General features: G+C 36.4%; 1 protein-coding gene across 1 annotated transcript; it reads right to left on the bottom strand.

The window, feature by feature from the left end:
- Positions 1–2,340: 2,340 nt before the first annotated feature.
- Positions 2,341–10,873, bottom strand: LOC139849299 (uncharacterized). The gene is made up of 4 exons (XM_071838956.1): positions 9,375–10,873; positions 8,306–8,531; positions 7,776–8,149; positions 2,341–2,419 (listed from the first exon to the last, which is right to left on the bottom strand). Exons 1-4 carry the CDS (start codon positions 10,871–10,873, stop codon positions 2,341–2,343), a joined length of 2,178 nt encoding a protein of 725 aa, XP_071695057.1.
- Positions 10,874–12,344: the final 1,471 nt, after the last annotated feature.

The raw sequence follows: 12,344 nt of genomic DNA, 5'->3' as shown, positions 1-12,344 counted from the left end.
TTACGCACCATGCTAATTAACTCTGAATTTTGCACTCCGGCAAAAATTTGACTTCCTTTTATTATATTTGCGCTTTCATCAATCATTTTCACAATTTTCGCTTTTACCTCGGCAACGCGTTTTCCTGTATATCATTACACAGCTTTAAAATTAAATTCGAAACCAATCAATTCAATATCATGACATTTAATGTTTCAAATTTAATTTTATTCGATTCCCACGGATGGCATCCTGCCATTATATATATATATATATATATATATATATATATATATATATATATATATATATATATATATATATATATATATATATATATATATATATATATATATATATATATATATATATATGAAACCAATCAATTCAATATCACGGCATTTAATGTTTCAAATTTAATTTTATTCGAGTCCCACGGATGGCGCCAATTGATCAATCCTAGATTAACATATTACGTTAATCCAGGATTGAGTGCAATGTAGGGGTTGAATGGGATGTTGTGGTTGTTTATGGGACCTAATGGTCATTTTTCATTTAGAAATCAATAATCAATCACCTCGTCCCGGTCTTGAAGGAATTACCTTAACACGATGTGAATTTGCACTTGGGCGTAATCACAAGTGATGTGCAAAAGTGTGCAGTGCTAATTTGCCTTTTTAAACATTTAAATTTATATAACCTTTTAATTCACTTTTAACACCCTAAGGAGCAACTTGACCCGATCAGATGTAGTATTTTAGGTTATCGTCCCAAGAGAGCGTAGATGCGGATAAAAGTTGTTTATTATATAGCTTAGCTCTTATTAAAGAACTAACGATATATTTTTATGTGTTTTATAGGATAGATTCTTATCTCTTAGGAAAGAGATGATTTTAAAGATAAACAAACTAATAAATAATAAATCAAGAAATAAAGATTCAAAATAAACATATATAAATAAAAGAAATTACATGAATGAATAACTCATACGGAAATCATATTAGGCAAATTGCATAAATTATATTAACACATAGCAAAATAATAATCATAGACCAACTATTATCCCTTAATAGGTTAAGATAAGTGTTGCATATCATTCAATAGGAAGGACTTAAAGCATATGCTAGATATGTGATGTGCATAACTAACATCTCAATTCTTCATAATTAATTCAATTACATGATACAAATTAATCTTGTGATGAGGATCAACATGCAAATAGACTGACAAATTATATAAGCTATTAAACACCAAGTAGATCAACTCAAGTTACTAGCTAAAAGCCAATTACTACTAAGTTCTCATGCAATCATTAATTAAACAAATCCAAACGAAGGATCTTTCGATTAAGCCTAACAATATAAAACTCTATTATATAATCGTAATTCAAATTAAACAAGTGTATCACTATTATGTTGTTTAACCTAGTTGCATGCAATTCAATTTAACAAGTTTGATGGACTAGATCTAAACAAGTAGCATGAATCGAATAATAGATCATCGGATCAAGTACTAATCAATCCTAAAATCATGTTATTTAATCATTAAGCATGGCAAACAAGTTTATTACAGCATAATAGATTCAAAACAATTCAAATATCATTACAGAAACTCGACCATACAGATCTGGAAAAGAACCATAGACTGTACGGATGAAGCACACGAAGCCGGCGACTTTGTTCCCACCAAGCCGGTGGCTTGGTTGGTTAAGCCGGCGGCTTTATCTGATTCCCATATGAAGTTTATTTTTCATCCACGTAACTACTATGAACGTTTAGTTCATAGCAGAAGACGAACAGAAACAAATAAAATAAATAAAACAGATTAGATGATAAAGTAAAGATAGAATCATACCTTGAAAAGGTAGATGTAAGAAACTTGAATAAATAACTTGAATGATTCTTGATTACAAATAGAAAATAAACCTAATCTAAGGGTTTTAGAGAAAACCCTAAAAGAAAAACGGAACTAAACTGAATTGAATTGAGTTGTACATTGAAAACTGGAATAGTAGCCTTCTATTTATAATGTTCAGAAACGGTGCCCAAGCCGGCGGCTTCATTGGGAAGCCGGCTGCCTTCTTGGGTCGGTGACTCCTTCTGAAAGTTTAACTTGATCCGCAAGCACAAAATGGGTGACCGTCCTAGCCAAGCCGGCGGCTTTGGTGACAAGCCGGCTGCTTCAAAGATCCTGTAATCTTTTTGATATTGTTTCCATTTTTACTTGAACTTGATCGACAAGTTAAGAAACCGTGTAAACTAGGCCGGCGGCTTCATTGGGAAACCGGCGGCTTCAACTAAATTTTGCTTGGTCAACAAGTTCATCACATTCTGCGATCAATTCTGGAACATTCTGGTATCTTCAACACCAAGCCGGCGACTTCCTCTCAACCTGGCCGGCGGCTTCAAAGCCTTTTCTGCAATTTTCCCTGTTTTTGATCCTGTTTGATACATAACTTTGATAAAATAATTAGAAATACCTTTTTCCCCATTTTACCCATTTTAGTGTGTTTTAGGATTAAAATGTCTTAAAAATGCTAAGATAACTCCTCTAAATGTTATCGAAAAACTGTATAATTTAGGAGTTATCAACAAGTCAGTCACAAAGGCTAGAGTAATTGTCTGAAATCAACAACCTAAAATGAGAGGCCAAGCTCCCTATTTATAGGTTTGGAATTCTCGGCGAACTACCTTTCATATTCGCGGTCCGCTATCCACCATAACTTCGCGGATGTCTTTCGCAATCTTGAAAGTTTGCGAACCTTTATTTCGCTCTAATTTGCTTTGCGCGACCCTCGCGATGCCGCTATTTCTTTGAGCGGTCCCTACTTTTAGCCCTTTGCACTTAAAAATATACATATGCAAGGCTATGTATATAATCACCGACCACCACCATTGATCTCACTTTGTTTCAATTTTGCGAAAAGCAGATTACTGATTCAATATCTAAAATTAAAAATAAAAAAATAAAAAAACACTTCAAAATCGAGTCGGAGTATGAAGCATGTTTAAATATATTTTTTCTCAGGAACCCGCTGCTGATTTCGGTTTCTGAATCTTTAGATTTTTTTAAAGGCTCTTATTTTAAGATTGTAATACCCCGTCAAAATGAGGCAATGACGTGCTGTATTACCAGAGGTCAAAGTCTGATCGATGCAAGCTATATGCAACGTTTTAAAAACAATAGTGGCATTTTATTCATAAAAACCAAACGTTTACAATACTTAAAGAAAACCAACAAAGTACTAATCAAACCAAATGTATTTAAAAATGAAAAGACATAATGCCACTATCAAAGTTTAAACAAATCTTCATTTCCAATGCATGACCTCTACTGCCTTACTAGCTAGAGCGGAAGCATTCCCTAATTACCTGAGAATAAACATGTAAAAATGTCAACACAAAGGTTGAGTGAATCATAGGTTTAAGTAGTATAAAGTGTAGAGTATAGACCATAAGATTTCATTTGCATGCTCGCAAGCACCTTTAAAAATTTAAAAAGATTCTATAAGTTTGAGCACCCAGTAACTAAGCCTTAACGTTTGTTTAGTACCCCTGTTGTTACGTACACCTAACCAAAATGTACCACCTCAAATAGTATACGCCCGTTAAGTTTAGGTTAGTTTCTAACCCGGACGGACGGGGATGTCAAGCCCTATGGATCCATATACACCTATTTGCGCCCACCAGTTCTTAAACTGGTAGTTACTAGTTACCAAAGCTAAGGGATTTTCGGTTATACCTCAGCATAGAATGTAAGTTTAGTACTTGTGTCTACTTGTAAAACAGAAAAAGACATGTATTCTCACCCCAAAAACAGTTTAATAAAACAGTTAAAAAGTTGGGGCTATGACTCACCTTATGAGCGTAGTAAACAGTATGATAGTAAATAGCAGCGGTAGTCCAAAGTTGTCAACCTATCATCATTAGGTTTAAGTTAGTTGGATTATCATGGTCATCATCATCATCATTATAGCTATGTGTTTGATATATATATTCATATATATTACCGATGTTCCTTTTAAAAGTTTTCAATGTTAACCATTCCTACAGTTTAGATGTTGTATAACTCAAATGATCCTCGTTGCTATCAAGTAAGTCAATGGACAGCCAGAGGTAACCGGGGGCCAGGACTCTTGATCCGACTTTAAGTCGTGACATTCGAGATCCACAACCTTATCCCAAACTGGCAACCTAGACACTATCCATGACCGTGAGTAGCGGTGAGTCTCGTGAAAGTCATACGTTATTTGTTTGTGATTTTTAATTCCTCGAATGTTCTAGTGAGTATAGGAATACATCGCTTATTTATTTCCGTTTTCGATACATATTATATTACCCTTTAATAATATTTAAGTCACATTATAATTTCTTTACATTATTTCTTTTCATATATATATATATATATATATATATATATATATATATATATATATATATATATATACACACACACACACACACACATACACATATACTTCTAATTATGTAGTACGTATATATGTATCCACATCTATACATGCGTGCACTCATGTATTCATGTATATCTACATATACGCATGAACATAATTTTTCATATATATCTATATGTTTCATATATACACAATATCATATCCATATTAGGGTTTTACAAATAAAATATTTTCAAGTTATAATACACCATCCTTATCATAATGTCAAAATCATAATACTTTCATTCATATCCAAATTACCATTCAATATTATGATTCAAGTATTATCTTTAAAATTCATGTCTTTCACCAGCTTTTAATTCATCTAGTTTATTCATGATCATAGCTATCATAGTTAATATTAATACTTTGTTTCATTAGTGTACCATTGAATGAGTATGCATATATTTAATTTCTTTTCCATATAGTTAGTTTTGAAAAACCAATAATAGTGTAGGGACTAGTTACGTGCATTATCGATTCATACAAATTGTGAATGTGATTTCGTACCTACTGAAACCAACAAAAACAGTGTAATTGAAAACCCTTTTTTTTATATATATAGTAATAAACTACTAATAGCTTAGGGACCTAAGTTAGTAGATAATCTTTTTCTTTCTACAGATACGTTCCCGAATTTTTTATTTTTTTTTATTATTATTTTTAAAACTTATAAATAAATCCATATGTAGTCATGGGGGTAAACTGTAATTATAGAAATATAATTATCTATTTTGTAACTATAGACATAGATTAGGGGGTTAAACGGTAATTACCAAATTAATTCTCTCTCTTTCCCCATTCTTGTATCTGGAACATATGAAGAAACAGAGTACTCGTTTTATTTTATTTTATTTTTTTATTATTTTTTTTTAATTCTTTTATTTATTTAGCATGATCAAAGTAATATGTAACATGCTATTAATATTCATAACCATCTTTTATACACAATTAGTGGAGTATAAATTCAAAAGTATATAAAAAAATATTTAAGTTTCAGTTAGTACCTTCGGGTTGAACGTAAGAAACGATCGAGTGGGATTTGTGGGCTTCGGGTTCGACAGTAAGTCGTGAACAGCAACAGCAGAAAGTGATCGGCCGGAGTGGCTAGGGTCGATCGTGTGAGATGATGTGGGTTCGACGGTTCGTGCTCGGGAAGAACAAGAACCGATTGTGTTTCGGTTTGGGTTTGTTGTCGACTGAAGTTGACTCGTTTGTGGGTTTAGGAGTCGACAGAAAACAGCAACAGGGTTTAATTGTGGTGAATGAATTGGTGATGTTGAGGCTTTATTTATAGGCTAGAGATCATAGTTTGAGTAGGTTTAGTATTCCACAAATTTTGGGATTGAGTTCAAGTTAGTTTAGGATATGACTTAAATTTCCTTTTAGGATTGCTAAATTTAAAATTAGATGATAACTTTACAGCACCTTGGCCGATATACATTGATATTTTTTTTTTTTTTTTTTAAATTTGAGGGTGATGCTTTGTGGGTTCTGGATACATGCTATATAATAACTCATGTGACTGCTTATTATGATATATACTCCGTAATATTTAAGTGTTATAATAGTTAGTTTTTATATTTTAAATATTAATATTAGCATATGTACATGTATGTATGTACAACTTAATATTAATTATGAGTTTTGTTTGTTGAACGCCTACTGCCATCCACATTCATTTATTTTTTATTTTTTTTTTTTTTTTTTTTTTAGATATGAGTTTTGATGAATGGGTTACTTACAACCGAAAGTAGATATAAATAGAGTACAAAGTGGCGACAAGTTTGGGATGATCATGAACTACATTTTAATTTTTATCATTTTAATTAATGTGTATTTTAGTCCCGCACATTTTATTCACGTTAGTCCTTCGTTAAATATTTATTGACGATGATGACCCATGATCGTTAGTTAGGTAACCTCGTTACCCATTTCGTTATTTTTTTTTTAATAGTTTCGGTTTTCTAACCGAGTTCGTTTGTTTTGGTCAACCTAAGTTCTAAGTTCGTTCGTATAAGATGATCGAAAAAGCTGGGGTGTTATAGTACCTACCCGTTATTAAAAATTTCGTCCCGAAATTTGGTCGTTGCTGTCATCTGGAGTTTCGTTCGCAAATAAATGAGGATATTTCTCTCTCATGTGATCTTCACGTTCCCACGTGGTCTCGGGTCCTCGAAGTGCGTTCCATCGAACTTTGACGATTGGTATTCTACTTTGACGAAGTCCTTTGACGTTTCGATCAATGATTTCCGCGGGTTTTTCAATAAAGTTCAGTTTGTCGTCAACTTGGATTTCATCAAGTGGGATGATAAGGTCCTCTTTCGCTAAGCACTTTTTCAAATTTGACACATGAAACGTATTGTGTATTCCAGCGATTTGTTTAGGTAATTCTAGGCAATAGGCCACTGGCCCAATACGTTCGATGATCTTGAAAGGCCCCACATGTCTTGGGCTCAGCTTTCCTCGTTTGCCAAAGCGTATCACACCTTTCCACGGTGACACCTTTAGCAGGACCATGTCGTTTTCTTGGAATTCTAACGGTTTTCTTCTGACGTCAGCATAACTCTTTTGACGACTTCGGGCTGTCTCTAGCCTTTGCTTAATCTTTACAATATGCTCGGTTGTCTCGTGGATGATTTCGGGTCCAGTCAATTTTCGGTCACCCACTTCATTCCAACAGATCGGCGATCTACATTTTCGCCCATAGAGTGCCTCAAACGGTGCGGCTTGGATACTTGAATGGTAGCTGTTATTATAAGAAAACTCAGCTAACGGCAGGAATCGGTCCCATCCTTTTCCAAAATCAATAACACATGCTCGTAACATATCTTCGAGCGTTTGAATCGTTCTCTCGCTTTGTCCATCTGTTTGAGGATGGTAAGCAGTACTCATGTCTAACTGCGTTCCCAAAGCTTCTTGTAACGACTTCCAGAATCTAGAAGTAAAACGGCTATCTCGATCAGAAATAATAGAAACAGGCACACCATGCCTTGAAACAATTTCCTTCAAATACAACTGAGCAAGCTTTTCCATCTTGTCAGTTTCCTTCATCGGTAAAAAGTGAGCTGATTTGGTGAGACGGTCAACAATCACCCAAATCGTATCATAACCATTCGCGGTCTTAGGCAACTTGGTAATAAAATCCATGGTAATTCGTTCCCACTTCCACTCGAGAATCTCAGGCTGTTCCAGTAGTCCAGAAGGTTTCTGGTGTTCAGCTTTAACTTTAGAGCAAGTCAAGCATATGCTCACATATGTGGCAATATCCGCTTTCATTCTCGGCCACCAATATAACATTTTTAAATCATGATACATCTTGTTGGCGCCTGGGTGAATCGAATACCTTGTCTTATGTGCCTCATCAAGCACTTTTTTTCTTAGTTCGCCAATTCTTGGGACCCAAATTTTTCCAGCAAAGTAACGAGTTCCATCTCCTTTAATTTCGAACTGCTTGTCTAAACCTCTAAGAGATTCTCCCTTCTTATTTTCTTCTTTAAGCGCTTCAAGTTGGGCATCTCGAATTTGTGTAGTCAAATTGGTATGGACAATCAGATTTAAAGCTCTAACTCGTAAAGGTTTAGCCCTTTCTTTTCGGCTTAGGGCGTCAGCCACTACATTTGCTTTACCAGGGTGATATCGGATGTCGCAATCGTAATCATTTAATAACTCAACCCAGCGTCGTTGCCTCATGTTGAGTTGTTTTTGGTTCAGAATATGCTACAAACTCTTATGATCAGTAAAGATGGTACACTTGGTTCCATAAAGAAAGTGCCTCCACATTTTGAGTGCGAATACCACAGCACCAAGTTCTAAATCATGTGTGGTGTAGTTTTGTTCGTGGATTTTTAGTTGACGGGAGGCGTAAGCAATGACCTTTTGTCGTTGCATCAAGACACAACCAAAACCTTGGCGAGAAGCGTCACAGTATACGACAAAGTCATCGTTTCCTTTAGGTAGGGACAAGATAGGAGCAGATGTTAGTTTTTGTTTCAAGAGTTGAAAAGCAGCCTCATGCACATCGGACCACTCATATTTCTTGCCCTTATGAGTCAAGGCAGTCAATGGTCGTGCAATCTTGGAGAAACCTTCAATGAATCTCCTATAATAACCAGCAAGACCTAAGAATTGTCGCACTTGGGTTGGCGTCTTAGGTGCTTCCCAATTCTTAATAGAGTCAATCTTCGTTGGGTCCACCTGTATCCCTTGAATACTAACCACGTGACCAAGGAATTGTACCTTTGATAGCCAAAACTCGCACTTCGAAAACTTCGCGTACAATTGTTCCTTCTCGAGTAGTTCCAATAGTAATCTCAGATGTTGCTCATGTTCCGATTTACTCTTCGAGTATACCAAGATGTCATCGATGAACACGATTACAAACTTGTCCAGATAGGGCTTGCATACACGATTCATAAGGTCCATGAACACTGCAGGTGCATTTGTTAACCCGAATGGCATCACTAGGAATTCGTAATGGCCATAGCGAGTTCTAAATGCTGTCTTGGAGATATCTTCATCCTTCACCCTCAATTGGTGATAACCAGATCTCAAATCGATCTTAGAGTATACGGATGACCCTTGTAGTTGGTCGAATAGATCATCGATTCTTGGTAGTGGATACCTGTTCTTGATAGTTAACTTATTCAGCTCGCGATAGTCGATACACATTCGCAGGGATCCATCCTTCTTTTTGACAAAGAGAATGGGGGCTCCCCACGGAGATGAGCTTGGTCGAATGAAACCTCTATCCAACAATTCTTGTAATTGGTTGGACAACTCTTTTAGTTCCGATGGTGCCAATCTATATGGTGATCGTGCAACTGGTGCAGCTCCGGGTACGAGATCAATTTGGAATTCTACCGATCTATGAGGTGGAAGACCAGGTAGTTCTTCGGGAAAGACATTTGGGAATTCTCTAACGATCGGTACATCTTCAATTCGCCTTTCTTCGGTTTCGATCTTTTTCACATGTGCTAGGATAGCTTGATAACCTTTCCTCAGATACTTTTGTGCCTTCATGCACGAAATCAGGTTAAGTTTTACGCCAGTTTTATCTCCATAAACCATCAAATTTTCCCCGTCATCAAGGGGTATACGAATCGCCTTCTCGAAACACACAACTTCGGCTCTATTCTTAGACAACCAGTCCATTCCTATTACTACGTCAAAACTTCCTATTTCAATAGGCATCAGGTCCACCAAAAATGGTTTCCCTTCTAAAACTAAGGTACAGTCTTTGTAGATTTTATTAGCCTTCATAAGTTTACCGTTCACCAGTTCAATACAGTACTTAGTGTCTATGGGTACATGGGATTTATCAAGCATGCAACTAGATTCTATGGATACGAAACTTCTATTGGCACCACAATCAAACAGTACTGAAACAATGTGATTGTTTAGAAGAAACGTACCAGTAACCAAGTCAGGGTCCTCACGAGCCTCGTGAACATTGATATTAAAGGCTCTTCCTCTTCCTTTCTCTGGTCCTTTCTTGTTTGGACATTCATTTCTAAAGTGCCCCTTCTGACCGCACTCATAACACGTCTTCACCGTACCAGTATTAGCAGCAGGAGGATTTGCAGTACCAGTAGTCTTTGACCAGCAGTTCTTGGTCAGGTGCCCTATTTTCTTGCACTTCCCACACGTCACAGTGCATCTTACCTCATGATGCCTTTCACACCTTGAAAAATAAGGAGCTTTTCCTTGATATCCTTTCCCAGAAACTTCCTGCTTTTTGGATGACTGGGAGTTAGAATTTCCAGTCCACTTCCTCTTATTATCCCCAGACTTCACTTCAGCAGCAGTCCGTTGAGTAATTTGATCCATGAGATCATTTGCCATATTAATAGTCTCTTGCAAAGTTTGGGGTTTAGAAGCATGAACACTAGCTTGAATATTTTCAGAGAGACCCTTAACATAACGGTCAATTTTCTTCCTTTCAGTTGGGACCATACCCGGACACAGTAGAATCAATTCCAAATAGCGGTTGGTGTAAGTAGCAAGATCAGTCCCAATAACCTTTAGATCCCATAACTCAGCCTCCATCTTTTTAACTTCATTATCGGGACAATACTCAGCAGTCATACGGGGTTTGATGTCTTCCCAAGGGATGGCATGAGCAGCCTCGAGACCCATAGGTCGAGCAATAGAATTCCACCAGGTCAAGGCTTTACCTTCCAGTGTGGAAGTAGCAAACTTTACCCAGTTAGCTTGAGCACAGTTACTAATACTAAACACTGACTCCATCTTCTCAATCCAATGGGTTAGACCCACTGGTCCTTCAGTGCCTTTGAATGGTAGTGGCTTACAAGCCATAAACTCCTTGTAAGTGCAGTTTTGTCTTGTGTTTGAGCCTCCAGGCATATTAGCCAATGCAGCGGAGACACCTTCATTGATAAGTGCTCGGAGTTCATCAGGACTGTAGGTTCGTCTTCCAGACATTATTCTTCAAACAATAAATATAGAGTTAGCATCATTAGATATGTATGCATATTGTCAAATAGTCTGGGTAATTTCTCCATTCGGAGGAGGTCATAGGGTGGTAGCTCGGTGAATGACTAGGACTTTCATCCTCGGAGTCGGAGAGAATGATGGGGTTAACTTTTGACATGTTATCTAAAAAAAACGAGTAAATCTAGAGTAACAAGTAAGTAAGGCAACTTATAATCGTTTAGTTATAGATTAGGCTTATTAACGTATCCTATAGGCAGACACACTAATGCATCCTAGTTCCCTATAACCAGAGCTCTGATACCAACTGTAATACCCCGTCAAAATGAGGCAATGACGTGCTGTATTACCAGAGGTCAAAGTCTGATCGATGCAAGCTATATGCAACGTTTTAAAAACAATAGTGGCATTTTATTCATAAAAACCAAACGTTTACAATACTTAAAGAAAACCAACAAAGTACTAATCAAACCAAATGTATTTAAAAATGAAAAGACATAATGCCACTATCAAAATTTAAATAAATCTTCATTTCCAATGCATGACCTCTACTGCCTTACTAGCTAGAGCGGAAGCATTCCCTAATTACCTGAGAATAAACATGTAAAAATGTCAACACAAAGGTTGAGTGAATCATAGGTTTAAGTAGTATAAAGTGTAGAGTATAGACCACAAGATTTCATTTGCATGCTCGCAAGCACCTTTAAAAATTTAAAAAGATTCTATAAGTTTGAGCACCCAGTAACTAAGCCTTAACGTATGTTTAGTACCCCTGTTGTTACGTACACCTAACCAAAATGTACCACCTCAAATAGTATACGCCCGTTAAGTTTAGGTTAGTTTCTAACCCGTACGGACGGGGATGTCAAGCCCTATGGATCCATATACACCTATTTGCGCCCACCAGTTCTTAAACTGGTAGTTACTAGTTACCAAAGCTAAGGGATTTTCGGTTATAACTCAGCATAGAATGTAAGTTTAGTACTTGTGTCTACTTGTAAAACAGAAAAAGACATGTATTCTCACCCCGAAAACAGTTTAATAAAACAGTTAAAAAGTTGGGGCTATGACTCACCTTATGAGCGTAGTAAACAGTATGATAGTAAATAGCAGCGGTAGTCTAAAGTTGTCAACCTATCATCATTAGGTTTAAGTTAGTGGATTATCATGGTCATCATCATCATCATTATAGCTATGTGTTTGATATATATGTTCATATATATTACCGATGTTCCTTTTAAAAGTTTTCAATGTTAACCATTCCTACAGTTTAGATGTTGTATAACTCAAATGATCCTCGTTGCTATCAAGTAAGTCAATGGACAGCCAGAGGTAACCGGGGGCCAGGACTCTTGATCCGACTTTAAGTCGTGACATTCGAGATCCACAACCTTATCCCAAACTGGCAACCTAGACACTATCCATGACCGTGAGTAGCGGTGAGTCTCGTGAAAGTCATGAA

This window comes from Rutidosis leptorrhynchoides, chromosome 5 (assembly GCF_046630445.1).
Source record: "Rutidosis leptorrhynchoides isolate AG116_Rl617_1_P2 chromosome 5, CSIRO_AGI_Rlap_v1, whole genome shotgun sequence".
Taxonomy (NCBI): domain Eukaryota; kingdom Viridiplantae; phylum Streptophyta; class Magnoliopsida; order Asterales; family Asteraceae; genus Rutidosis; species Rutidosis leptorrhynchoides.
Note: the sequence above shows the minus strand (reverse complement) of the source record. Positions and strands in the feature narration are given on the sequence as shown.

Coding starts and splice junctions, on each gene's coding strand:
- LOC139849299 (XM_071838956.1), bottom strand. CDS start 10,873: ATGTCTGGAAGACGAACCTACAGTCCTGATGAACTCCGAGCACTTATC. Junction 8,532..9,374: donor AAGATCGAAACCGAAGAAAG/GCGAATTGAAGA, acceptor TGGTTATTATAG/GAGATTCATTGAAGGTTTCT. Junction 8,150..8,305: donor TCTTGATGCAACGACAAAAG/GTCATTGCTTAC, acceptor AAGAGTTTGTAG/CATATTCTGAACCAAAAACA.